The sequence below is a fragment of the Nomascus leucogenys genome, chromosome 4 (genome assembly GCF_006542625.1).
Source record: "Nomascus leucogenys isolate Asia chromosome 4, Asia_NLE_v1, whole genome shotgun sequence".
NCBI lineage: Eukaryota > Metazoa > Chordata > Mammalia > Primates > Hylobatidae > Nomascus > Nomascus leucogenys.
The window spans coordinates 140984510-141012509 of NC_044384.1; the positions used below are offsets into that span (position 1 = coordinate 140984510).

Genomic DNA, 28000 nt, shown 5'->3' on the forward strand with positions numbered 1-28000 from the left:
AAGGCTGGGAACTGCTGATGTAGTTCATTTGGTTCTCAAGTGATATGGTTTGGATCTGTGTTCCCCCCTAAATCTCCTGTCGAATTGTAATCCCCAGTATTGGAGGTGGGCCTGGTGGGAGGGGAACGGACCATGGGGGTGGCTTCTCATGGTTTAGCTCCATCCCTCAGTGCTGTTCTCCTGCTGGAGTTCTCCTGAGATCTGATGGTTTAAAAGTATGTGGCACCCCCACTTGTTCCCCCTCCCACTTCCATCATAATTATAAGTTTCCTGAGGACTACCCAGAAACCAAGCAGATGCCAGAATCATGCTTCCTGTACAGCCTGTGGAACTGTGAACCAATCACACGTCTCTTCTCTATCAATTGCCCAGTCTCGGGCATTTCTTTATAGCAACGCGAGAATGGACTAATACATCAAGTCTCACCACCTCGCGGAGGCCTCCCTGACCAACCTCGCTAAAACAGCCCTGAACACGATCTCACAGCCCCCAGATGCAACTTACTGCCTAATCCCATTCATCATCTTCACATCCCTCATCAGAACCTGACACCATCTCATTTCATCATTTCTTTCCATGTTTATGACTCCTTGTCTGGAAATATAAAGGTTCTTAAGGGCAGGGATCGAAGGGATCTGCTCTAACTACAATAGCCTGGGATGTGAGGGATGTGACAGGCACCTGGAGAACAACTATCATTACTCAGACTGCAAGCAGCTAGAGGTGAGCATGTTTACCAAAAATTTCAATCCGAATTGTTCCCATTTGGGGGTTAATGGCTCTGAGGCTTTTTCCCTCCCAAGCTGTTTAGAGCCCTTAAATTCATCTTACAGCACTTAAAAATATCCTACCTAAGCAAGTCAAAGACAGAGGAGATGTCAGGCAGTTGGCATTATTGGACTGTAGGTTTTTATTAAAACAAACATTTCTCACAGCTCTAAGCAAAGCACTAGAATTCATCAAGCAGACTCACATCTTTTCTCTGCATAGAGAGGGCTGAAAAGGGAGAGAAAGCCCCTTATGCATGTCTAGATTTGGTAAAGCGAAGGATTTCAGTTAATGACTCATTGAGGCTATACACGTTTGCAAATTGTAAGGCACTGGCGGGCAGAGAGCACAGATAAAAGACTTCTGGGGTTCCCCGTCCTGTCCAGCAACCTCCCAGCTCATGCTGGGAAGGGTGAACACAGCACCCCCGCTATCTTCACTCAGACCCCAGAAGACACAGGAACCTGCACAGCTCCACTCCCACCATAACTTATTAGGAGATAAATCATATTTTATCAACTTGCCATCGCACTTCCTATAGATTATACTCCAGTAAACCCGATCTGTATAAATTCCTTTGTACTCTGCGCACTTTAAATGCCACGATTGTGAATTACACAAGCACTGCCCAATTTGTTGAAAGCATTTTTACTGGAACCTCAAAGGCCCACCACGTGGGGAGAAATTATTTTTTAATACCCACTGGGCAGGACACGCCGGTGCCCCCAAGGCCGCAGTAGCCATTGGGGTTCTTGCTCAGGTACTGCTGGTGGTAGTCTTCCGCGTAGTAGAAAGTCTGTCGCTCCCGGATGTCGGTAGTGATGGGGCCGAAGCCGTGCTCTGAAAGAACCTGTGGGGACACAGAAAGGCGCCATCAGCTCCCTGCTACAGAGACAGCACCTGCGAGGGGTGGCACTGAAGGGCCAGGGCTGCAGGGAGTGGACGCGTGGCTCGGGACGTGAAATGGGTCCCTTCGGGCTGGGCTCTGTGCATTCCAAGTGGAGTGACGCTGGGCAGAGACTTACCTTGCTGTGCCTCAGTTGACTGGGAACTGAAATCAGGTTTATATCAGATTTTTAAATCCGTAATTTACACTCTACCCCCACACCCCTGCCGTCCCAAGTGTATGTTGCAGGCCTTGGTTTGGACGCTGTGGGTCTGTTGGAAACTGGCCCCAAAGCTCTCCCAGGGGAAACAGCAGGAAAGCATGGCTCCCTGGCTGTCCCCAATGACAAATGGATGTCCCTGATAGGGCTCGGCAGGGCCACGGTGGGAAGGAATGAAACGGGTGGACAGGGTACGGATGGAGCAGGGACGGAAGGAATGGCTACAGCTCTACGTGGTGCTGTCCCATCTGCCCACCAGCTCAGGAACAGGACCCCAGCCCACTCCCAGGCTAGACAGAGGGTCCCCCCCACTCGCTGTGGCTCTGGGGAGAAGGACCCTGCTGGAACGTCCTGGTGAGCAGGGGGTCGCTTGGGTCTGTGCTCTGAACTCCAGGCCAGGGAGCCTGGGGACTCAGGGCAGGGCAGGATGTGGCCTGTGGCTCATCACCACCCTCTGCGTCCTAGTTTACGTCCCGGTGACATCTGCTGCCAAGGAAAGACATGCATCAACACAAGCTGGGAGAGGAGAAAGGGGCTATTTGGGGCAGGAGACAGACTAAGAAATAGACATTACTCCCCGTGGATTTCAGCCTGCTTCTTTCCCCCTTTGGATTTCAGCTGTGCCCTAATTCTTTCCTGTTGCAGGCTGCTTGGAGCACGTTAGCACAGGGCCACAGAGGCTCAACCCACTCTCACTGCCTCCATTCGGTACACAGCTGCAAAGCAGAGCCAGGACCTGTGTTTTCACGAGGGGACCAACCACACTCTGACTGTCCACTGGTCCATGTGAGATAAAGTCTTCAAGTCTGCCAAGCACAGTGCATCCAATATTAATATTCGGCATGATTCACTGCTTCAGGTTTTTCTTGAGAAATGTCACTTATTTCCTACCTCTCTGTTTCGCCTTCTGAGCCAGCACAAGGCCGATCGAGGATCTCGGGGCCCAGCAGGTTCGGAACAAAAAGGGGCAGGGTCCCCGCCAAAGCGGGTGGATTGGACCAGCCAGCTCAGAGGCAGCCAGTTTTCTTGCAGGGGTTACGAATGAGAATGAGGAGCCATTCTAATGTCAGTTTTGACAATTTTTTGTAAACTAGCAATTATTGAGGGTCTACCATATGCCTTGATCTGTGCAAAAACTTCACACGTGTTAATTTTAGCCTCACAACAGCCACGGGAAGGAAGTCCTATTATTATCACCCGTATTTAAAAGTGTGTATCAGATACTGTGCCTTGGTCCCTGACATTCTCAGCTCCCCCTGGTACCGCACAGGCGGAAAGCTCGCAGACTGCATTCCCCAGATTCTGCTGCCAGCAAGGCCCTGCTTCAGATTCCACCAATGAGAGAAACTCACACGAAATTTGGCAGGCTACGTAAAAGGAGAAGCTATTCTTTGCAGGGCGCAGCTGTGAGGATGAGCGCAGGACTCTGCAGGAAACAGACCCAAGACTCTGCCATCTCCTCCCAGCCCTCTCCAGAGAGTCCGTGGAATGCCATCAGCAACGACTTTTGGCAATTTCAGTAACTTCTGGGTATCCTGAAATCTTGGGGTGCTTTTCCCTGACCTTCACGCTAATAGCCCTGCTAACGATTCTGTAAACACCGAATTCCTTTTGTAGAATCCATCCAGCTTGATGGAATGGAAGCTTTCTGTTTCCATGACCGGGCCGCAGCTCACACAGCATTTCGCTCCAGAATGTTTTCAGGGAACAGAACCTCTCTAAGAATGAGCATGTGGGGTTGGCGAACTAACAGGGGTAGATTTAGAGTTAGCAATGACCTCCTTGGAAATGGCGTGCAGTGTGACTTGAACGATCACTAGCTACCATTTGCCTGTGAAGAAGCTGCCCACTGAAGGAAGGCTTTGGGATGCCAGGTGGCTGTAGAAATGGAATATTCTGGTGACGACAGTAAGGACGACGTCTGTGGGGGGTGCCATCTGCTCCAGGCAGCACCAGAGAGCTTGGAGAAGAGAAAAAGGCACAGTGAGGGCCTGACATTCCTGGTCCAAGGCAAGTTCAGAGAACTGAGAGATGTAAAATAATCTCTCATCTCTTGCAGCTGTATCCAAATAGCAAATAAAAAATCGGATCCCAAGGCCTCTGGATTCACAATGCGAGTAGGAGTCACAGGCTTACTTGGCCCAGTGCCCGGGTGTGCTATTGCCCACAGGTGTGATCATCCTCGGAGGACCCAGCCACCCTGCCGCTGACACCGCTTGCTGAGGGGGGCCTCGCTCCCGGCCCTGAGCTGCCTGTGCCTGTGTACTGGAGGTGTCCGTGTTCTATGGCCAGCCCTGGGCAGACCTCCCAGCCTGCCTATGTCTGCGATCCACCCTCTTCCCTGTCCTCCTAGGCACAAGGAAGGCCTCCCAGGCACAGCTGCTGTCTCCAGAAGATTCTCTGAGCACAGCGTGGGAGGAAGTGGGTCCACGCAGGGAGGCCAGCGCCACTGCCCACCTCCCCTCCTCCCTTCCTCCTCCCACCTTCGCAGCCACCTGCAGGCCCAGGGACCCCTTGGGGAGCTCCAAAGGGAGGTTTACCGGTGGGCCTCGGCAGTACCAGCCTCAGCCACAAGATGGCAGACACTTCACTAAGAAAAACCTCAAAGGCGAGCAGGGAAACCGCAGCCCACCCATGCCTCCGCAACGCCCTGGGGCTGGGACCTCACGGACAGGTCCTGTCTGGTGGCGGACAGAGGCAGCGGACACCGGCCTGCGATGAGCATGGCGTCATTCTGCAGGCTTCGGTTGTCCTTCCCAGCGCTCCCCCCCACCCCCCACTCGCCGCCAAAACTGGGGGAAAGGACAAAAAAGAGACTAGGTGCGAAGAAAGGGCAGAGGGACCACGAAAGGTCACATCTAGTGTCTTCCTGCTCCCCCTTCGGCCGCTGCCTCACTTGCAAGTCACTCCCCTCGGACAACTCCATGCATTCCGCGGGGTCTCCCTCGGCCACTGTTCAGGTTCACGTCTTGATTTCAGTGGGCTTTGCAACCGCCCTGCTGCTTCGCTGTCCCCCGGGGTGGGCCCCGCTGTGTGCGGCACAAGTGACAGCATTAAGTTAATCACGACATCTCCCTCCAGGGCCCTACAGGCTTGGTGACCTTTCAAGAGGGCACTGCCCTGACTCTTCACCAGGGAGCCTGGGAGATCTGGGCCTGCCCCAGCACCTCCCCTAACCCAGGAGGGGGCCTCTCCCTGGCCCCGAGTCAGAACACCCCAGGCCCTTCTCTCCAATCCAACCCCCCGCCCCCGGGCCCTTCTCCCCGTCCAGTTCAGCTCCGCCGCAGACCCTTCTGCCTGATCCCACTCCACCCTGGCCCCTTCTCCTTGTCCCTCTCCACCCCAGGCCCTTCTCCCGCATCCCATTCCATCCCGAGTCCTTCTCCCCATCCCACTCCACCCCAGGCCCTTCTCCCCGATCCCTATTCCATCCCCAGTCCTTCTCTCCGTCCCGTCCCCTCCCCACCGCGGGCCTTCTCCCCATTCCCGCTCCACCCCAGGCCCTTCTCCCTGACTCACCCCTCAGCATCGTCTCTTCACCATCTTCTACCTTTTCAGCCTTTCCCTTCCCCTCTGGGCACTATTCTCTTTGGTGCTGTTCATCTTTACCTATTTCCCGAATGTTCCATTCCCTTGCATACGATCTGCAAGGAATGTCCTTTCCTCTTTCCCATCGCAGGAACTCCTACCCAACTCTTAGGACCCAGACCAAATGACCCCACCTCTATGAAACCTGCCCGATTCTTGAAGGCAGAAGCTGCTCCACATGCTACGTTCACGTGGCATCGCAATGCCCAACAGCGCTGATGACGGTGATTACAACAACCCTTCTGTTCTCCAAGCCACGTCCACTCCCCAGGACTGTCTCTGTCTCTCCCTCATCTCGGGGCTTTGTGCACTGTGTGCATGAATGAATGAGAAAATGAACTATGGATTCTTGGGATCTCTTGGAGATTCTCTCCACTTCTGGATTCCACCTGCGTCCCTGCTGCTACCTCAAGCCCCAGCACCTCCTCTGGGGCCTGGGAAGGAACGGTAGGAGGGAGAAGGGCACCACGGAGTTCAGGCAGCCACTTTCCATGTCCCAGAGTCCTGGCCAGTTCCATGGACAGGTTCAGTCGTTACATGGTGGCACTGTGGCACTGTGTCCTTGCAGAGAGCACAGAAGGATGCCTCCCTGTCATCCGCAGCTCCTGAAAAAGTCCATTTGCTCTTCTGCAGGGAGAGCAGGGGGAGGTGGGGGATGAAGACTGTCATCTCTGGGTTATAGATGGTCCCTCTGCCGCCCCCACCCACCCCGCCCCAAGTCCACTGGTCAACCTGACACCGGGGCCAAGATATGCAGGTGCCGGCGTGGGTGCACACCAGTCTCCTGAGCCCTCTTCCCGCAGTATCACCACACACCAGGTGTCCCAGTCAGTGATGGGGCAGGGGTTCCTAGGTAGCGTGTTACTGATCATGGCTGACACACCAATGCTTGTGGTCATCTACTTTTCCTTAACGAATTGGAGTAGATGGAAGGTCTTAAATCCTGATCTCGGTTTCACTCCCTCTCATTGGCCCTCAGGAGCAGGAAGGAGAGGACTGTCAGGAGAGCTGGAGAGGAGGAAGAGGGTGGGGACCCACGTACTGTGCAGCCTGGTGGCCTCTCCCCTCTCCCGCCATCCATAGGGAGGACCCATAAAAACGGCGGACCATTCGTGACTGCAGAGAAAACTGCTCACATTACCTACTGAATCTTTAGGCGCCTTCCAGTAAGGAGGCAGCAGCCGTCATAGTGGGGTGTCACCAGAAGACTGTGCTGGACGGAGGGAGGCAGGGCAGTGGTGCTTCGGCCTCAAGACCCAGGTGCCCTCGCAGGCCTGTGCTCATCCTCCAGGCCCGTGCTCATCCTCCAGGCCCTAGGAGCCACTTTTGGGGATGGAGAATGAGCTCAGGCCATGACGGACTTGCCTGGTTGAAATAACTGCCTAGATCGGCTCAAAGGCCTGCAAAGAGGTGCTCTTGCAGCTCAACCCCAGGGCCTGCCTCTGCACAGGGTAGCCCCAGCCCAGCTCCCTCCTCCAGCCTGTGGGGCCAGGTATCCCCAGGGATGCACCAAGAGCCAGTCTCACACGGCCGTTCGGTGTTCCACTTCAGGGGAGGAATGACCTGAGCCTAGCTCCCCGCAACTTTTCTCTCTCTTACTGACTCCAGGTATCTTGACTTTTGCTTGTGGCATTTTTTTTTTTCTGTCTTGCTGACCTTTTAGAAGGAAGTCGGAAGGATTGCGTACAGTAAGACATGTGGGGTGACACCTGGCCCAGGGAATTTCCAGAAGGTCAGCTAACAGAATTGGTCACTCGTGCTTTTCTCACAGACCCTTCCTCGACGGCGCCAGGAAGCCTCCTGTGCCTTCCTTCTGTCATCATTTTCTCCTTGGGCTCAGCTTTTCTGCCTGTGAAATGGGCCCCTTACCTAGTTCACTGTGCTAGGACGAGGAACCCAGAGAAGGCACAGAAAGTGCACCATGCTCTGCCTGGCTTTTCTGTTGCTGAGACAGGATCCTGCTCTGTCACCCAGGCTGGAATACACTGGCACAATCATAATTGATGGCAGGCCGTACCTTCTGGGCTCAAGTGATCCTTCTACCTCAGCCCCTCCAGAAAAGCTGGGACTACAGGTGTGTACACCACCATGCCTGACTAATTTTGATTTTTTTGTAGAGACTGTGTCTCACTCTACGTTGTCCAGGCTGGTCTCAAATTCCTGGCCTCACGCGATCCTCTCATCTTGGCCTCCCAAAGTGCTGGGATTACACCTGTGGGCCACTACACAGCCTGCCTGGCATGTTTTAATTACTGCAGAGTACTGGCTCCGTTTCCCAAAAATCCCCACCCAGGGGTGAAAGCTAGCCTGCCCATCCTGCCCTCCCTAAGTAGCCCCCATTTCCACATTCCCCCATGGAGTCCCCACTTCTACAGCTGAGCAGCAGATCTCAGGGGCAGGAAGGCGGGTGGGCGTCTGTAAGTTGTGATGGAGCCACCCGCCCCCTTGGCCTCATCCACCTCAGCTCAGTCTCTAGCTCCAGTGACTCACAGGAACACCACAGATGCACAAAAAGCAGCCAGGTCACTCCTTACAGAAGGCCTGCCAGCCGGGCACAGCAGGTCCCATCCGTCCTTCTAGGTCGGTTGATAAAGAGCCTTTCTTGTAATAAATGTAATGAACACGTGATCATTCCGCTGACTGCAGCCTGCTAACAAGCTTATGATTAGGATCACCGAGATTCTCCAAGCGCCCGAGTGTCTCAGCCTATTGCACGGAGGTGACACGCTCTCATACCACCCTGAGAAATGCAGGATGGCTCCTGGCAGCACAGGTGGCAGTGGGCACCAGTGGGCAAGGTCAGAAAGGCATTGAGACCCAGAGCCCAGAGTGGAGACCAGGACCCTGTGTTTGTCCAGAACAACAGCGTTTCCAAAGGGCTTCCACTCTATTCACGTGAGCCTTCCATTGACTAAAATGTAGGGTTCTTATTCCTGTTTCTCAGCTGAGGACAGGGAAGCCTGGTTAGAGGGGAGGCGTGTCCACGGCCACCGATTAGCAGCCGAGGCCAGCCCTGAACCCTGGCTCCTGACTAGTCCCACAGGTGGCTAGACGATGATGCCGCCCCGCCCCAGGAGCCCAATAATTTATAAAATATCCAAAGGAGCTCTAGACGTGGATCAGCCTGTATGTGAGTCAGACTCTCCTTCCCCAGCTCACATCCCCAGGACTCAAAACATGTGATGTTTATTTCACAAGCCATCTCTTTGGTTTTTGGTGGTGGTTTTTTGGTTTTGTTTTTGGAGACAGGGTCTCACTCTGTCACCCAGGCTGGAGTGCAGTGACGTGATCATGGCTCAGTGCAGCTTCGACCTCTCAGGCTCGAGTGATTCTCCTTTTTTTTTTAAGTTGTGGTAAAATACACATAACATAAAATGTACTATCTTAGCCATTTTTAAGTGTACAGTTGTGTTAAGTACATTCACATTGCTGTACAACTATCACTACTATCTCTAGAACTTTTTCATCTTTCTAAACTGAAACTCTGCATAAAACTTCCCTGTTTCCCCCTACTCCCCAGCCCCGGGCAGCCCCCATTCTGCTTTCTGTCTCTCTGAATTTGACTCCTCTAACTCCCTCATATACATGGAATCCCACAGTATGTCTTTTTGTGACTGGAGTATTTCACTTAATGTCTTCAAGCTTCCTCCAGCAGGTGGCACGCGTCAGAATACCCTTTCTTTTTAAGGCTGCATACTATTCCACTCTATGCGCATGCCATATTTGGTCGCTTTTCATTGTTTCTTTAGCTTTCAAATAATACACATCTGGGAACATGACAAGCACACCCCACAAAGACACCTCGTTATGCTCCAGCCTGTTGTATCAGCAGCCTCCAGCGCTGACCCTGTGCTCCTCTAGAGAACTGCAAAAAGAACATGACAGCAGAAGGACTTGCCCTGAGCATGTGGCTTGGCCATTCTTTCTCTTGCCCAACCCAGCTGATCCCAGTAGCCATGACGCCATTAGAAAGACAGAAACCTAACAGAGAGCTTGTCCCGGGTCACCTGATGGCAAGAGAGCTGGACTTGTCTGCCTGCCCTCCACCCAAAGAGATATATCCTCTAAATACCAAGTGCCACCAACTTCCCAAGTAACCTCCTCATTCCAAGAGATGACAGGAGACATACTCAGAGTGCCAGGAAAGCAGCATTTGCATTTTAAGCACCAGGTTCAGTGTCAATTTTCTAATGAATGTCAGGAGGAGTTTGCAGGGCCCCCCGATGGGGCAGAGACGGATTGCAGGGTGCCTATCTTTCACCATCTCATGGCATCAGGCTACTCATCCTGCAGGGTGGGGCCGTTATTCTACTTTACCCACTAGGAAACCCAAAGCAGCTAGGGACCTTACTCAAATTCACAGACCTTACTTGAATTCACTTTACCCACCAGGAAACCCAAAGCAGTTAGGGACCTTATTCAAATTCACATGCCTTACTCAAATTCACAAGGGTGAGGGGTGGGTCCAGGACAAGAATCCAGGTCTGGATTCCATGCCCCCTCCCACATCCATGCTGTCCCTGGAATTTGGGGCTGTGGGATAAGGAAGCCCCCAGGATGCTGAGTGTTCTGTCCTGTGACACGTGATAGGTGCAAAGGGATGATACAAATCCACAAGAACCTTGTATAGGAATTCTACAGAGCAGGGCCGGGAGGGAGTGGAGGGGGCTGGCTCTAGAGATGCTGATGCCTGTGCACCTATGGGTGCATGAGTGGGAGGGAGGGACCCGCATGTGCACCCTGTGCTTGTGCGCACGAGGGTGCCGTACGTATGCCTTAGGAGGACTGACCTATAGACATCTTTTTTTTTGTTTTGTTTTTGGAGACAGGGTCTCACTCTGTCACCCAGGCTGGAGGGCAGTAGCGTGATCATGGCTCACTGCACCTTCGACCTCTCAGGCTCAAGTGATTCTCCCTTTTGGTGTTTTTTTATTTTTTTTTTCAGTCATGGTAAAATACACATAACATAAAATGTATTATCTTAGCCATTTTTAAGTGTAGAGTTAAGTACACTCACATTGTTGTATAACTATGACTACTATCTCTAGAAGTCCTTAGGAGTTAGAAGAACTGACCTATAGACACTTTTTAGAAAAAGTATCACTAGAAAGGAAACTGAATGTGCAATAGTGTCTCTTGGGGACCATGGATTCCCTTGAGACTCCAGTGAACGCTTTGGACACTCTACACAAATAAACTCACAATCAAATACTTGCTTATAATTTCAAAGGATTCTATGACCCTCTGGGGTCCGTCCAACCATGATTAGTTCCTGTGGACTGAGCCGCCCCTCCGGCGTCACCACTGCAACTGCCCATCCCCCAGCAGTCGCCAGGCACAGGGCTCCAGAAATGGGCAGGCAGATCCACTCAGCGGTGCGTATGTCCAAGACAGATGACCCTCATTTCCATCACAGTTTGAAGGCCCTAGTGGCAAGGAGGAATGGCTGTACTTGCTAAAGGGAAAGTCACAGGAGAGAAAGACGGTACCTGCAGTTCAAACCTCATCAGACTGCAAGCCTCATTATGTCTCATCCAAGCAATCCCCATCCTCTACACCCACCAAAGGAATTTAGCCTTAAGTGTTACGTTTTCATGTAATTATTTGTAAAATGTATATGTGTATTTCATTTTGTGATCACTTTTTTAAACTATTGTGGTGGTATAAAATTAGTTTCCTAGAACAGAAATCTAATTCATGACTCTGAGCCCATTGGAAATTAGGGTCGGACTTCTAAGAGGTCAACTTGAAGCTGCTGTCTGGGAGCCAGCAGAGCTGCTTTAGGGGAAAACTCAGAGGCAGGACGCGGGCATGTGGATTCTAGACTCACTCCGCCCTCTAGCGGCAACAGGACGCCTGTACCAGGCACTTCACTTGGTTCCTACCTTCCCCTTCTGCACGGAGACCACTTCAATTCCCTCCACATCCACCGCATCAAATTCCATGCTATGCTTACCCTGCGTGTGCACACGTGCCGCGCACACACACACACACACACACACACACACACACACACCCCATGCACGTTTAATAAGCCCAGACAATGCCCCAGTCAGCGATTTTAGTCCATTGGGAGCATAGGTTGACCAGATAGCTGTCAATCAAAACTTTTGGAAAAAAATGTGAAATGACTGGCATGGCTTTTAAATAAAACTACTAATAAGAAAACATCATCTATTCTGAGCTGGGCAGAGGCTCCTGCATCTCTGGCTCAGTGGTGCAGAGCAGACGCACCCCCACCTCCTGCGGTTCAGCCACTAGGAAGGGGGACGGCTGACTGGGCACTGACTGGCTGGGCTTACTAAGCCTATGGAGTGTGCGTGTCTGTGTCTTCTGACAAGGGATGAGTGCTTCTCTTCAACACCAAAGAGGATCCCGGAGCAAGAGAAGCTCCAGGCTCTGGGACAATGGAATTGCCCCCGTGAGTCATCAATGACTGCTGGCACATGCAAGGAGGACAAACCCAGGCCACCACAGTGTGACAATGACAAGGATCACGTTCAAAGGGGCAGAAGCCTTTACAAGCCCCCATCGGAGCTCACTGACCCTCCCAGCTTTGTGAACTCGTTGGGAGAGAAAGGAGAGAAAGAGGTGACACAATTAGATCTAACTTGGTCCATTAAGAGACCTGCTTATGCAAATGCACGGCCTCTAGCCAGACGGATGAGGCTTCTTAGCACAGCTGCAGCACTCCTGTGTTCCGTCCTTTCCCATACTCTGCAGGTCTGTCACACAGCTAATGGCTTTCATTATCTATTCCTCTGTGTCCTCTGCACCCTCGAGGTAAATCACAGTGTCTTCAGACTGCCAAGGATATTTCTCTTGGTTTGCGATGCAGAACGACAGAGCTACAAGCTGAGTTGTGTCTCTGCAGAGGACGGGGAGGATGGAGAAGGAGAGGAAGGAATGAGTTTGTTTCAGCTTGTTGGCTACACAGCTCTGCCCTTGCTCCTCAGACAGCCTGCAAAGTTTGCAAGAAATGCAAAGTCTGGGCCCTTCCCCAGACGCACCGAATCCCATGTGAGGTTACAGTGCAAGCAGCTCTGCTCTTGCAGGCAAGTGTGGCCAACTGCACGAGGGGTCTCCAACTCCCTCACTCTCCTTTTGAAGTCAGGTCACCCAAGGGACTTGCTTTGGCCAGTGAGCTGTGAGTGAAAGTCACACGGGTGGTCTCCAGGCAGAAGCTATAAAGCACTAGCGGAAGCGTCCCTACTTGTCCACCCTTTGCCACAGTAACCAGCCATTTTCCAGCCAGTGATGGCTCCATCACCCTGGGCCCTCACATAAGGACACTGGCAAACCCATGCTGGGAGCACCACTGCCCGATGGAATCGTTTATTTCCCGCATTGGTTTTCCCAGGCTTTCCCAGGCATGAGGGGTGATACCGAAGGGTTAGGAAGTCAGCACAGTTCAGCTAGAGCGAGCAGATTTCTCTGTGAAGAAGTTTTTAAACTCTCCAACTTCACTTCATGAAAGAATCTCGACAATTGTTATTGTGCACTGGCTGTGTGTCAAGGACCGGGCTAGGCACGAGGAACACAGGGATGAACAGGACAAGCCCTGCCCACGAGGTGCTCTCAGAAGAGTTTACCGGCAATTCCCACGACGTGTCTGCAGTGCCCAGGGTGAGCAGGTGCCGTGCCAGGTGCTGGGGAACCAGGCTCAGGTAGGAGAAGTTCCCTCACGCCAGGGAGTGACAAGGACTCCTGCCCCCAACCCAGAGGGTCAGAATTCCCTTGGAGGAGAGAGGACACACAGCACCATGAATATCCACCACGCGAGGGAAACGGGATGTGCGGAAATGCAGGTGCAAACAGTCTCTTGAGGGCATGGAGGAAGGAAAGGTTAATCCTGCCAGGAAAATGCAGGAGGAGGTGGGCACTGAACTGGGAATTTGACAGTAGGCAGGAGTGGGGTGTGAAGGGCCTGTTCCAAGCAGAACAAACTCTGTGACCAAACACAAGGAGGCTGGGGGCGGGGGGTAATGAGGTGTATCTGAGGGTGCTGACAGGTCCAGAGGAGAGTGCACGGAGAGCAAGCCAGGTGAAATCAAGGATGAACTAGAAAAGTGGGCTAGGCCAGGGCGAGGGCGACCCAGCAGATGGGACCCTGAGCTCAACCACAAGAAAAGATGGAAGCAGAGGTGGATGGAGAGGCTGCTGGAGGCATCAAGCTATGGCCTATTTCTGTGTACCCGTCTCTGGGGACCCAGCTGCACACCCTCTGCTCTTCCACCGCCTGCAATCACAGTGGTACAAGGGGCCACTTCAGGAGACTGAAGGAACCACCTGAACCCAGGCAAAGACAGCAGGTGCCTCTGCTTGCATGCAGCAAGGTCTGTAAGGCTGCCTGAGCTCAAGCGGGGACCCAGAGGAAGTGGGTGGCCGGCATTTGTTTTCCCATTACTTCCTTGTCATCCTTCACCTCCCCACACCTCACAAATTCCAAGCGTAACTTCCTAGATGCAAGTGGAATGGGTCCTTCCTTCTCTACTGCACGTCTTGAACAGTGGGGACCCCACAGCTGGACAGGGCTGGCTGCAGCCCTGGCCTGAGAAGAAGGAGGGCTAAGCCGCACCCTCCTGGGGCCAGAGCATGAAACTCAGGGTCCTATAGTTGAAATGTACCACCACCCATTTGCTCTGGCTCAGACAGTTCACCCTCCACCCGCAGGATGGTTTCCATCCATCATGGTTTCCATCCATCATGCATTCAAGGACTGCTGCTTCCTCTTGATTTGGGCTTTCCTTTGAGGTCTGCTGGTTTTGAAAAATAATTCAAATGACTTTTCCTCTATGAGTTTTCTTTTCACGGCTTTCAGTTTCAGGAGACATGGATCTTCTCCCTCTCATTCTCTGTCCCTGTCTTTGTATAGATCTCTGAGGGGTTATAATCTGCTTTTTTCGTATCTGCAATCAATTAACTACAAGTTCTGATTTTTGTTATATGCTTAGCATTTAGTACACAAAGAAAACCACTTTTCACTTTTCAGGGAAAGCCAAGGACAGCGGGTTTCACCTTGGGGATGAAACGCAGATTTTGTTAAAAGGAAAGAGCCTTCATTCCAAAAGGTTGAATAGAAAAGAACTTTAAGCATAGCACCAGATGCTTAAGCTTAGAGCACTGAATTCAGTGGGCAATGGGACTCCTCTGAATACCACCGTTTCTCATTCGTAGAAGAATTGCAGCAATTCAGAGCCACTAGAAAGAATGGTCTCACTGCAGACTGTTGACAGAGTGGCCAAGTGTCCTGGCTGCCAGGGCTGGGGATTTCTCAGGATGCAGAACTTTCAGTACCAACACTAGGAAAGCCCTCGCAAACTGAGATGGTCGGTCACACCGACGGTAGAATGGTTGGAGGCATTTGTGTCTGTTACGTAAGGAGCATTGGATAGTTTGTTTCACTCCTCTGGGTCTCAGTTTCTTCAGCTGTAAAATGAGAAAGTTAAGTCAGCAGGACGCCTCCTGTTTAGTTACATATCTCTCTTGGGACTGTGTCTTCCAGAGCCTTTTCTAAACTGTGCTCTTCCCTGCCCCCCCAGATAATCATTTTATATTGAGAGGTAGTTCACATAAAAATCATTTTTTTTCTTCTTCAGAGACAGGCTCTCGTTCTGCCACCCAGGCTGGACTGCAGTGGCACGATCACGGCTCATTGCAGCCTCAAACTCCTAGGCTCAAGCCACTCTCGTCTCAACCTCGCAAGTAGCAGGGACTACAGGAGCACACCAGCACACCTGGGTACTTTTATTATGTTTTTTGTAGAGATGGGGTCTCGCTATGTTGCCTGGGTTTGTCTCAAACTCCTGGGATCAAACAATCCTCCTGCCTCAGCCTCCCAAAGCACTATGATTGCAGGTATAACTCACTGGGCCCGACCTATCCTTTCAAACTTTACAATTCAGTGGTTTTTAAAATATTTTCAAAGGTATGCAACCATCACCATTTTTTCCCCATTTTAAATTCTGTTCCTCAGACTGGATAATATCAATTCACTTATCTTCCAGTTTCATTGTTTCTTCCGCTAACTCAGCCCTTCTGGCAGTTTTTTTTAAAGTTATTTTATCTTTGAATTTCTACTTCTTTTTTTTGTTTGTTTTAAATATCTGTCTCCTTACTGATATTCTTTATTTGTTGAGGCATTACTGTAACGTTTTCCTTTAATTTTTTCAGTTTCCTTTAGTTCTTGGTGCACATTTATAACAGCAGATTTAAAGTCTTTGTCTAGTAACGCATACTGTCATGTTTCTTTGTTGCATATTTTTTTCTTGAAAATCAGACATTTTAAATAATAATGTGGCAACTCTGGAAATCAGATGTCCCTGCCCCACAGTGTGGTGTGGCTGCTGCTGCTGCTGCTGCTGCTGCTGTTCCTTTGTTCAGTGACTTTCTTGGACTAATTCTGTAAAATCTGTATTCTCTTTCAGGTGTGGCCACTCAAGTCTCAGCCTGGTTAGCTAATTATCACTGAATGATTAGGCACCGAGTTCCTTACAGGCCTGGAAGCACCAGACTCCTACCTTTGCTGAGGGCTGTGTGTGTGCTGGAGCACAGGAAGCTTCAGGGCCCCCACGGTTCTCCACTGGGCCTTCTCTTCTTCTCTTCCCTTGTGCAAGGCCTCGTGGCAGCCACAGGCAAGATCAGGGCCTTCCTGGGTATGCGCATTCCTCAATGCGCTTTCCATTTCCCAACTGAAGGCCACTTAGGTTGTTTCCTGTTTCTGGCTATTATGAACAAAGCTGCTGTAAACATTTGCGAATGGGTTTTTGTGTGGTCTTATTTCTCGTAGGTAAACATCTAGGAGTGGGATTGCTGGGTCACAGTAGGTAGAAGTATATTAACGATGGGAAATTTCCCATGGTTTTCCAAACTGATCATGCCACTGTGTGCTCCCCACCTCAGTCCCCTGCAATGCATGACAGTTGCCATTGCTCTGTGTCATTCCCAGCACTCGGTATTGTCACGATTCTTTGATTTGGTCATTCTAACTGATGTGGAGTAGCATCTCAGTGTGGCTGTCATCTGCATTTGTCTAATGACTAATGATGCTGGGCACCTTTCAATGTTCCTATTTGCCTTCTGTATATGAAGGCATCCTGTAGACGAAAGGACTTCTTTGGTGAAGCGTCCACTTTTTAATCGGTTGATTTGCTTGTATTGTTGAATTTTGAGGGTTTTCTAAATATTTCAAAGTTATGCTTTGGCTTCAAATGCATAACCCGTCCCATGACTCTAGTATGCTCCCCTTGAGCATCTTCGTTCTATACCTGGAACATCATGTTCGATAGTTTATGTCACATATAATATCTCTATAGGTCCACCTTCATATCCATGTAGCTCTGAAAGCAACTTTTTCTGTTGGTTCAGGACACATTTACCGTGTCCGTATTCGGGCATTACACAAAGTACCAGGGAAACTGAACTGACTAGCCTGTGGCCCTTGTAATTGAGGAACTTTTAATTTAAAGAAATGTGGTTTAAATTTGGATTAAATTACGAAACACGTAAGAATGACTAGCTGCAATACATCGGATTTTTCATATACAATTATTTGTTCAGATTAACAATGGAAACATTTTCCTTATGACTGTATAAAGGCCATTCACTATCATTCATCAATCCCTTCTTTATGAATGGTGAAAAAAATGTTAATAAAGCCCTTGCCTAAAGTATCATATATTCTAAAAGAATGCAGTTTGCATGAGAAGATTTCCACTGTAATTTTAAACGAGTACTCCTGTATTCTGAGTGTATGAAATGTGATGAAAACCAAGTTCAAGGACAAAGCAAAACCACTCTGTGGACGACACACACCCTTTCCCTTCCCAGGGGTGGTGTCCCCAGAACAGGGCTGTTCAACACCCCTGGGAAAGTTTTGCTTAACTGGAATATGACTACGTAGCCAGGAGCTGCTGGCAGAATATTCCTGAATACAGAGAAAATTAACTTTCAATAGCAACTTAAAAAGCAATTGTAATTTCTTAAAATCCTCTTATCCACGTTTAAAAAATGAGACTTAGCAACTTTATTTTTTTGATTCACTGATTAAGACAATAAAGGTCGTGTTCATTTCAATATTAAGAAATTAAAAGCCCCCTTGAGACTTTCTCTTGCCCTAGGGCAGGTTACATCTGTCAACTGCAAACAGGCTGACCAGCTTGTAAGCAGAAAATCTCCCTTGGGCTGCAATATGTCCAGCCTCACACTATATTGGCTGAGGCTAAGAATTCAATGATTGGGGTTTTTTTATTATTATATTCAAAGGAACCTAAAAATAAGACTAAAAAATAAAATAGGGGCCATATGAGCAAATGCACTCCAGATACAGTTGCCTGTGATGCGTTGGCTCCCAGCTCCACATGGCTAAGAATACGCAGTGAAGCTCAAGACAGAGAGAAAAGAAGCTTTTGTCAGTTTCCTCTAAAGCTTAAAAACGACACGGTGTGAACACATAGAGGACAGCCCACAAAAGGCTGTTTTCCTGTGATACTGTCAGCGTGACGTCTCAAAGCTGCAGGTGATAGCATGCCTGGCATTCTAGCAGTTTCAGCAACAGCATCTCAACTTCCAAGCAGGCATCATCGGAGGACTCTGGCCTCTTTGGTTCTTCTAATTGCCAAGAGAATAACAAAGAGGAAAAGTAAAACCTGCGTGGAGGTCAGATGGAGGGGTCTCATTCGGGCTGTTTAAGCTGCTTAGCAATGAAGTACAGTCAGGATTTTTTTGAAAGGAGAAAGGAAAGACGAGAAGGAGGGAGGGAGAAAGGAAAAATGGGTGTGGGGGAGGAGAATTCAAAATAGGCCATAGGTGTTCTTTGCCAAAGCATAATTTTCCTTTTCGTCAGGCTCAGAACCGGTGGAAGAACTGGAACTCCCTCAAGAACATAAGCTAATTATACAATTTAAATTTGCATATAATTGGCATGCTTTCCAGTTCAGACAATAAAAATCCATGTTAACCGGAGTTACAAAAATGGCACTCTACACTGAAAGCAGCACTGTGAGTCTCTAAGTATCAAACACTCCTTAGAGTATCTCCAGGAGTTCTCCAGGAGACCATGTTTACATAGAGGTTGGTGACAAGAGGGGCCTGGGCTCTTGTCCTGGTTCTGCCAAACAGCATGACCTTCAGGAGCTGACCTTGAGGCTTGGCCTTCCCTTCTGTAAAAGGGGGATAAGATATCTACCTCTCAGTGCTGTTTGGAGGAAGAGGTGAAATCATATATTTGAGATAATACATCACGTGGATTCTATTTCAGGAGCACTGCTCAAAACTGTGGTGGTTATTTTTGCGATGTCACGGAACGTCACACTGTGGGAATTATGAGGTGATGGGGGTTATGTCCAAAGAAGCAGGAGCATCAAGGGCCTGGCCACCCGCATCCTGTTCCACCCTTTCCTACTCTCCACCAGCACCCCCCAAACAAGTGACTTGGGTTTTTCACAGGCCACCCAGATTTTTGGTCCTTGGAAGACCTAGCCTGTTGCCAGACTTTCCATACGAGAGTGTTGGTGGCTCCTGGACAAGCGTCCCCGCCACACATCCACACTCCATGTCACAATGTCACAAACCCACAGCAATGGATGGGACCATGGGAAGACCACTATGGGAAGACCCTGGACACAGGCGCAGAGGATCATCTTTTTCCTTTGACTTACTCTATGAAGAAATATCTTTAAAAATAATACACAAGGTCTTGCTCTGTAACCCAGGGTGGAGTGCAGTGGCACCATGATAGCTCACTGCTGCCTCAAACTCCTGGGCTCCAGTGATCCTCCTGCCTCAGCTTCCCAAGTAGCTGGGACTAGAGGCACGTGCCACCCACGCCAGGCTCATTCGTTTTATTTTCTGTAGAGACAGGGTCTCACTATGTTGCCCAGGCTGGCCTCAAACTCCTAGCCTTAAGGGATCCTCCCACCTCAGCCTTCCAACACACCGACATTACAGGCATGGGCTGCTGTGCCCAGCTTCTATGAATAAATATCTTGATTGAGTCTATTAAATCAAGCCAAGTGAAAGCCCTGTGTTTCTGGGAGACAAGGACAAGCACGTGCATGTTGGTGGGGGCCAGGAGGGCCTAGGAGTCATGGTGCTTATGCATTCACCCAGTGCCACGCTGCCCAGCATGCTCTACACATGTTGTCTGACTTTATCCTCATCACGTCCCCTCTAGAGAACACAGTATTATCTGCTGCATTTGGTAAGAAGGGTGCTTAGCAAACCAGAGGAGAGAGAACATTTCAACCCAGGCAGTCTGACCTTGGAGCCATGGTTCACAACCACTCACCAAAGCTGCCATCTTAACTAAAAAGAATTCCATGTCCCCGTGTGACAAGAGACCTTACATGATCTCCTTTCTCATGAGGGGAGAGATGAACTTCATTTAAAAACAAACGGCCCACAAGCATATGAAAAAGTGCTCGTCATCACTAGTCATCGGAGAAATGCAAATCAAAGGCACAATGAGATATCATCTTACACCAGTCAGAATGGCTATTATTAAAAAGTCAAAAAAAAAAAAAAACAGATGCTGGCAAGGGTGCAGAAAAAAGGGAATGCTTACACACTGTTGGTGAGAATGTAAATGAGCACAACCTCTATGGAAAACAGTATGGAGATTTCTCAAAGAACTAAAAATAGAACTGCCATTCAATCCAGCAATCCCACTGCTGGGCATCTGCCCAAAGGAAAATAAATCATTACATGAAAAAGACACCTGCACTCAGATGTGTATTACAGGACTACTCACTGTAGCAAGGATACGGAATCAACCTAAGTGTCTATCAACAGATGAATGGAAAAACAAAATGTGGCGTATATGTACCACGGAATACTACTCAGCCATTAAAAAGAAGAAAATCATGTCTTTCACAGCAATATGGAGAGAACTGGAAGCCATTATCCTAAGTGAAATAACTCAGACACAGAAGGTCAAATACTGCATGTTCTATCTTACAGATGGGAGCTAAGTATGCAAGAACATAATAGTTACTAGAGACGTGGGAGGGTGGGGGAGTGAGGGACAAGAAATTACTTAATGGGTGCAACGTACATTATTTGGGTGATGGTAACACTATAGAAAGCTCAGACTTCACCACTACACAATGTATGCATGCAACAGAACTGTACTTGTGCCCCTTACGTTTAAACAAATTAAAAAAATTAAAACCTGGATTTTTTTATTACCTATTCCTCTATTACTTATTTATTTAGAAATAGGGTGTTGCTCTGTCGCCCAGGCTGGATTGTAGTGGTATGCTCACGGCTCACCGCAGCCTTGATTCTGGGTTCAAGTGATCCCTCTGCTTCAGCCTCTTGGGTAGCTGGGGCTACAGGTATGTGCCACCATGCCTGGCTAATTTTTTTAAAAAAATTTTGGTAGAGACAGAGTTTCACCGCATTGCCCAGGCTGGTCTTCAATTACTGGGCTGAAGTGATCTGCCCATCTCAGCCTCCCAAAGTGCTGGGATTACAAGCATGAGCCACCACGCCCAGCCCACGTTCCTCTTTAAATGTCACTATGCAGATGTAAAGTCACAGTGGTGATAATGAATGACACTGAGAAGCCCGATTTTTGCACATCGCGTCCCAGGAATGTGACCCTTTCTCCCTGGCCTGTGTTTCTGGCCAGTGAGCCAGTTCTGTCTGTGGTGACACAGTTTTCCTGCTACTGCTCCTGGTCTTGTGATTACCCTTGAAACAAAATTAGAATTTGGTGTCGAAGCTTGTGAATTTTTTAATCGAAATTCTAAGAAGTTTATACCTATTGGTTCTTCTTTGCAATCCTATTAACCTACTCAAAGATTCTGGGCATCACCAGTGTAGCTTAAAGATTGATGTAATCCCTGATGAAACTCTCAGAATTCATACTTTATCAGGTTTCAGAATGTGATTACCAGGTAGAATAGGCATTACAATAAAAATGGAAGGAGCAAGCAAGAATTTTGATTAAAATATAAGCTATCCTACACTCCAGGTGCTGGGGTGTTTAGACCAATGACAATCCCTGCTCTGTCCCCCACCATTTCCTGGGATCCAGAGTCTTCTCTTCTCTTGCCTACAGAATCCTGCCACTCACCACCCCACCCCAGAAATTCAAACGCAGCCCGTGCAAACCCGGAGCCGTTATCTTTCCTCTCCCAAAGCGGTTGGTCTTCGCCATCCCCTCTCTTGGCACACGGCATCATTTGCTACCTCTCCTCCAGGCTACACATTTAATTGCCATCATCAACTCTCCCAATCCGATGTCCATAGCAAGTCCTAATTGTAGAGCAAAGCTTGACAGTTCATCCAGAATGGTTCACGAATCCACTTCCACCCTCGTTGCCACCTCCAAGGCTCAGCCATCACCCACCTTTGTCTGGACTGCTGCCACAACCCTCCACCTGCACTTACTGACTCATGTCATGACCCTAAAATCTACCTCACCCTGCCCAGGACCCAGGGGAGCTGACAAAAGTCTGATGGTGAGAATGTGGGCGTTTCACATCCATCTCTGGTTGTGAGATGCCAGTTCTTGTTCATCACATTTGCAAGAACACAAAGAAAATGTCACATAGTCTAGGCTGGGCATGGTGGCTTGTGCCTACACTCCCAGAACTTTAGAAGGCCGAGGTGGGAAGATCACTTGAGTCCTGGAGTTCAAGATCAGCCTGGGTAACACAGTGAACCTCACCTCTACAAAAAAAATAAAAAAATTAGCCAAGTGTGGTGACACACACCTGTGGCCTCGGCTATTTGGGAGACAGAGATGGGAGGATTACATGAGCCCAGAAGGTTGAGGCCACAGGGAGCCCAGAAGATCAAGGCCACAGGGAGCTGAGATCGTGCCACTGCACTCTAGCCCGGTTGACAGAGTGAGGCCTGTTTCCAAAAAGAAAAGATCACGTCTCACAAGGCAAGACTCAGGGCCATCCTAGCATGGGCCTCATCTTGGCTCCCGGGGCCTAGAAAGTGGCCCAAACAACATGGTTTTCTCAGAAATACAGAAAATTGCACTCTTCAGACAAATCAAAGGAACAAGCACAGAGCAGGGGAGATGTGGCTTATCTGTGAAAACCCACCTTTTGTGTTTGAGAGTAGGTTGTCCATTTAACTTATGCCAGGAGGGAAAAGAGAACAACAGACTGGCTAGCATCAAGGAGATGCCTCCAATACACCCAGGACTCTGTGGCCCCCAATCCCGTCTGTACCAACACCCTGGATGTAACCCCCAGCCTGCCTATTCTTGAACATCCCCAACACCCATCTCCCCTTCTTTACTTTCACTACCTGAAAGGACGCCCCACTTTCCTGCATGACCTTGCTCAAGTCACTTGAAGTCAAGGCCTCTCTGTACTTGAATTTGCTCATCTCTAAAATGAAAGTGACAATATCATCTTGTAGAAGTAGCTGAAAGCTCACATTCTACAAGAAGCGAATAGTCTCATTTTCCAGATGAAGAACACAGGTTCAGAGAGGTTAAGGAACTTGCCCAAGGTCACACAGCCCACAAGCTGCCATGACTGCAAGGGACCTCCCTCAGCTCACCACGGTAGACTTTCTGCGAGACCACTGCTGTGAACACACACTCTCTCCCGCCACTGCCCGACACAAGTGTGTGAGCCTGGGAGTCGGATACAGGGAGAATCACACTTCTCCCCTTGCTGGGAAAGAGCAGGAAATAAACTATTTAGTTCCCACTAACGCGTGGAAAGCGCACTCACTGCAGGCAGCCCTACCATGGAGGACACACGGTGAATAGCCAGTCTCAGTCTGCTCTGTCCCTCGTGATCCATCACATACGTGTCTGAGCACATGTGAGCATGTGTGTGTGTGCACTGTGAGTAGAGCGTGTATGTGAACATGTATGAATATTGTGAGTATATGTGTGAGCACATGGGTGTGTGAGCACGTCTGTGATTACGTGTGAGCACATGTATGTGAGCATGTATGTGATTACATGTGTGTGAGCACGTGTGTGTGTAGGCATTCTTCCTCTGAGGTCATCTCCAAGCCTCACCTCTCTGTTCCCACTCCCGTCACTCCCTCTGGCACTCTGATCAGCATCCAGGGGTAAAGGTCTGCCCTAAATACTTACGGATACGGGGTCCTTAGTAGTCCCAAGTTCCAGAGAAAGGAAAGTGACAGCTGAGGTGTCAGGGTAAAAAGAAGAAAAAAAATGCCGGGAATGGAACTCACATTTTATTCTCTCTCTCTCTCTTTAAGGATCTGGCAGAAAGCTCATCTTCCTTCTGCTATGATGGAACACCAGTGACTTGGCGACCATCTAGCGCCAGATGTCCCCTCATCTGGCTGCCTTGGCTGGGTGGTGGTTTGGAATGAGCTGCCCAAACATGGAGGGAGGGGCGGGTGCTCTGGCAGGGCAGTGGGTGGCAGAGCTGGGTGGCCTGGCAATGCCCTGATCCTGCAGCTGCAGCTCCCCACTTAGGCACAGGGTTGACAGAGGGGAGAGGCACTCTCTCCCAGAGGGAGGCTGAGCTCTGTGCCCTGGCACATGGTCACTGTGGCGTAGACATGTCTTGCTATTTTGCGAAGAGAACAGGCTTCCAGTGCACTTGGGCTCCCACGGACAGTGCAGCGGTGGCCACGAGTCTCTCCTGTCCGACATCCACAAGACCACACTCCGGGAAACAGATGGAAGGAAGCACGGGACGGCCCAGGCTCCACATCTGGAGCCTGTGACTGTGGCCTAAGGCAGCTCGGCCTTCATGGGCTCTGTCCAGGCCAAGCCCAAAGCCATCGTGGGGATCGGTGGGTGCACAGCTGTGCCGCTTACCACAAACACTAGCAAGGAGACTGGGGAGGATGCCGTGCTTGGGAGGCGGGACATGCCAGATCCACAGTCTGGCAGCCAAAAATGGAAGGGTCCCAGTGAGGTGGGTGGCCTGGGGGAAATGGGCCTGCCACTCTGAAATAAGCCCTCTGGCTGCCCCTGAAATCCCAGGCAGGTGCCACAAGGCGGCATGGAGGGCCGGGCTGTGTTTGTGTACACATCAGTGTGTGTGAGGGAGGGCGGCGCCGCGGCACAGCCTGCCAGCAAGCCCATTTTGGTCACCATCTGCCATGGAGAGCCCGCGCACCTGTCAGAAGCAGCTGCTGACGGCAGACCGTAGGTGAGGGAGGGAGCGGCCGCCCGGGATGGCCTATTGCAGGAGCGAGAGCCGCCCCGCAGGAATGCCAACTGTTCACTTTGAAGCCATCCACGTGGGCGGGCGTGATGGATCCCGCACCCACCTGCCCCTCCTCACAGGGGGTTGGGGGGGGTGACGGGATTGTCACTTCCCTGCCTCCCTGGCAGCAAGCTTGACTGTCGTTTGTCACGGGGCTGGGGAGAAAGGCACCTAGTGTTGTCCAGAAAAGAAAGATTCCAGGGAGACCCTTCTCTGGAGGTGGGAGCCCAGACGCCCCTGGGAAAGGTCCCTGCCTTGCTGTTTGCGGAGGAAGAGCAGCACCATCTCACTTTCCCGGCATTGTGGGGGAATGAGGTGCCCTCTCCACGTGGACCAGGGGCCGAGGTGACGCATTGGGACATGCGGAAGGCACCCTCTGGATCCTTTGAAGCGTTTTCCAAAGTTTACTTCATCAACATAAAAGAAAAGCCTTTATGTTAATATGATATAGAATGACATGTAATGAGAAATCTTTCCTAGAGTGAGCAACAGTCCCTCGCCCACTACGTTTTAATTACGTCATTGTCATCTCTTAAATGCTCACGGGTCGTGGCTATTTCATTACTGTATTTTCTTTAATCCTCAAACAATCCTCTGTGAGCGGTGCGATCTCATCCCTGTGCACCAGATGGGAAGCCTAGGTCCTGAAGAGGTGAGGTGACTCAGCAGGGACACACGGCCTGGGCGTGCAGAGCCAGGACTCACGCCCCACCCATCTGCCTCAGCCTGAGCCTGGAAGCCACCGGCATCGCTGCTACATCTTCCCATGTGTGTCTCACACCAGTTTCAACTTTGTAAGGCCTCAGTAGAGCCCACAGTTGTGCAAAGCACCCCTGAGCCAGGCCTCTGTGGGCCACAGACACACACGAGGCATAAGCTGGAGACTGTTGGGGAATGCTTTTCCCCACGGGACACCTGATGACCGGCCTTCCTCTTCAGTGCCACGGCCCACCTTCCCCAGCGAGCACCTCCAGAGCCCCAGTGGCAATCCTCTCGCCCAGGCTCTCTAGTCCCAGGCAGGGCCTAGCCATCCAGGACCCATGAACCCCTCCCTTCCTGTGGCCCTGGAGAAGGGACCCCACCATCCCAGCTTCCAGCAAGTGTGGCACGAGCATGTGGAGCTGTGTGAGGCCCGGCACCTGCCTTCCCACACAGCACGACAGGGCTTTTTCTCGTTGGCTGGGTTGATGTCATTTTTCTCCTGGGACATCACTCAGGGAGGCACCTTGCTTCTGAAGCCTTCCCATCTGCCACCCACTCTGCTGAAAGCTGTTTCGTTAGTCTCAGGTGCCAAGTTTCCGGAAGCTTCTCTAGTGCATTTGGAGGGCCTTCTCCAAGCCAGCTCTGGGACATTTTAATCTGTGGCTTCTAATTTGTGGGGGCTGGTAAACAAGAATCTCAAGCTTCATATGTGTGAGTGCCTAAAATCAGAGCCAGGACAGGTGTCAAGCATCCTGGCTTTTGTGCATGAACTTGGCTACATAACTTCTGGTTGCTTAGAAGCTGTCTTCTCTTCCAGTTTTCAGATACTCCTTTGGCCATGGGTTCAATGGTAGGCATGGTGTATGTTTCTCAGAATTAATGCCTCCAAACAGCAGGGGAATCAGGGTCATTACCCATGATGGGACCGTTCAGTACAGGGAAAATATAATTTTGTGTTTAAATCTCAAGTCTGGAAAATTTCCTACTGATTCCATATAGCAAAGCAAATAATTGCAAATACTATGCAAAAGTATCACTGCACTATCCTTTTGAGAAGAGCTTGGCCATCTGCAACTAAACCTTCCACACAAAGGGCATTTCTCAACGCTACTGTGACCGTCTCTGTGTCGGGACAGAGTTTCTTTGTCGGGACAGAGTTTCTTTCCATTGTGGATACTCCTTTACTTGTCCCTATCCCTCTCCGCAAGCTAGTAGCCATTGTTGGAAACGCGTGCTATGGAGTGCCTGGGCTCCCAGCCGCCTCCAGTGGGATCTTGGGCTATGGGGGCACCGGATGCTTGCGTCACTGGAATGATAATGCACAAAATGCAGCCTCAGGGCTCCCCTCTCCAGGGAAAACTGTGGGTGAGTGGGAGCTGCAAGCGGAGGAAAGACTTCCAGGCCAGAAAACAGCTGCTGGTTGTCGAGGAAGAACCACATTTGGCGTCAGCATCAGAGGCCTGTCACGGTTCTCTTTCCCCTGCCCAGGCAGGAGCTGGAATGGGAGGCCGGGGTCCCTCCAGGGGTAGGCTCAGCCCCCTAGAGAGCTTCTGTCCAGTTTGGGAGCAATGCCTTCACAGCCAAATGTTTAGAGGTGGGAGGGGATGAATGTGTGGCACAGCCTGGGTGACAGGAATCGCACAGGGAGTGGACAGCAACCCTCAGCAATGTTCACGATCAAAATGCACTAGGAGAGCTATGGCAACCCAATGGTCAGGGTCTGTCTGCCTTCCTTTACATTTTTTTCTATTATGGTAAAATATATGTAACATAATATTTACTATTTTAGGCACTGGAAGTGTACAATTAAACGCATTAAGTACATTTACAGTGTTGTGCAACCATCACCACTATCCATTTTCAAAAACTGTCATCATCCCAAACAGAAATTCTATACCCATTAGACAGTAACTCCCCCTTTCCCCAGCCCCTGGGAACCTCTATTCCATCTTCTGTCTCTATGAATTTGACTACTCTAGGTCCTCATATAAGAGGAATCATACAGTATTTGTCTTTTTGTGACTGGCTTATTTCATTTAGCTTGATGTCCTCAAGGTTCGCCCATTTGTAGCACGTGTCAGAATTTTCTTCCCTTTTCAGGCTGTAGTCCATTGTGTATCTATAAATCACATTTTGTTTATCCATTCATCTGGTGATGGGCACTTAAGTTGCTTCCACTTTTTGGCTATTGTAAATAATACTGCTAAGAACACAGGCGTACAGGTTTGAGTCCCTGCTTTCAATTCTGCTGTACATATACATAGGCGTGGGATTGCCACAGGATAGAGCAATTCTACGTTTAACTTCTTGAGGAACTATCTGTTTCCACAGTGGCTGTACCATTTACCATTCTCAGTAGCAATGCACAAGGATTCCAATTTCTCCACATGCTCACCAACACTTATTATTCTCTGTTTTGTTTTGTTTTGATAATAGCCGTCCTAACGGGTCTGAAGTGGTTTCTCACTGTAGTTTTGATTTTCATTGCTTCAGTGACTCATGATTCTGAGGATCCTTTCATGTGCTTATTGAGCATCTCCATTTCTTCTTTGGAGAAATGTCTATTCAAGTCCCTTGCCCATTTTTCAAGTGGGTTACTTTCTTTGTGATTGTTGAGTTGTAGGGGTTTTAAAAATATTTTCTGGACATTAATCCCTTATCAGA

At 49.8% G+C, this 28000-nt stretch overlaps 1 protein-coding gene across 9 annotated transcripts in view; it reads right to left on the reverse strand.

Annotated features, from left to right (window-relative positions):
* Positions 1–886: 886 nt before the first annotated feature.
* Positions 887–28000, reverse strand: part of MSRA (methionine sulfoxide reductase A) — a 376253-nt gene continuing 349139 nt past the window's right edge. For 8 of the 9 annotated variants that reach the window (XM_030812392.1, XM_030812391.1, XM_003271424.3 and 5 more), the window contains one exon: positions 890–1618. In XM_030812392.1, coding sequence (XP_030668252.1) covers positions 1461–1618 — 158 coding nt within the window. In that variant the 3' untranslated portion in view covers positions 890–1460. Of the gene's footprint in view, positions 1619–28000 lie in introns of all 9 variants that reach the window. The other variant, XM_003271425.3, reaches the window with a different exon arrangement.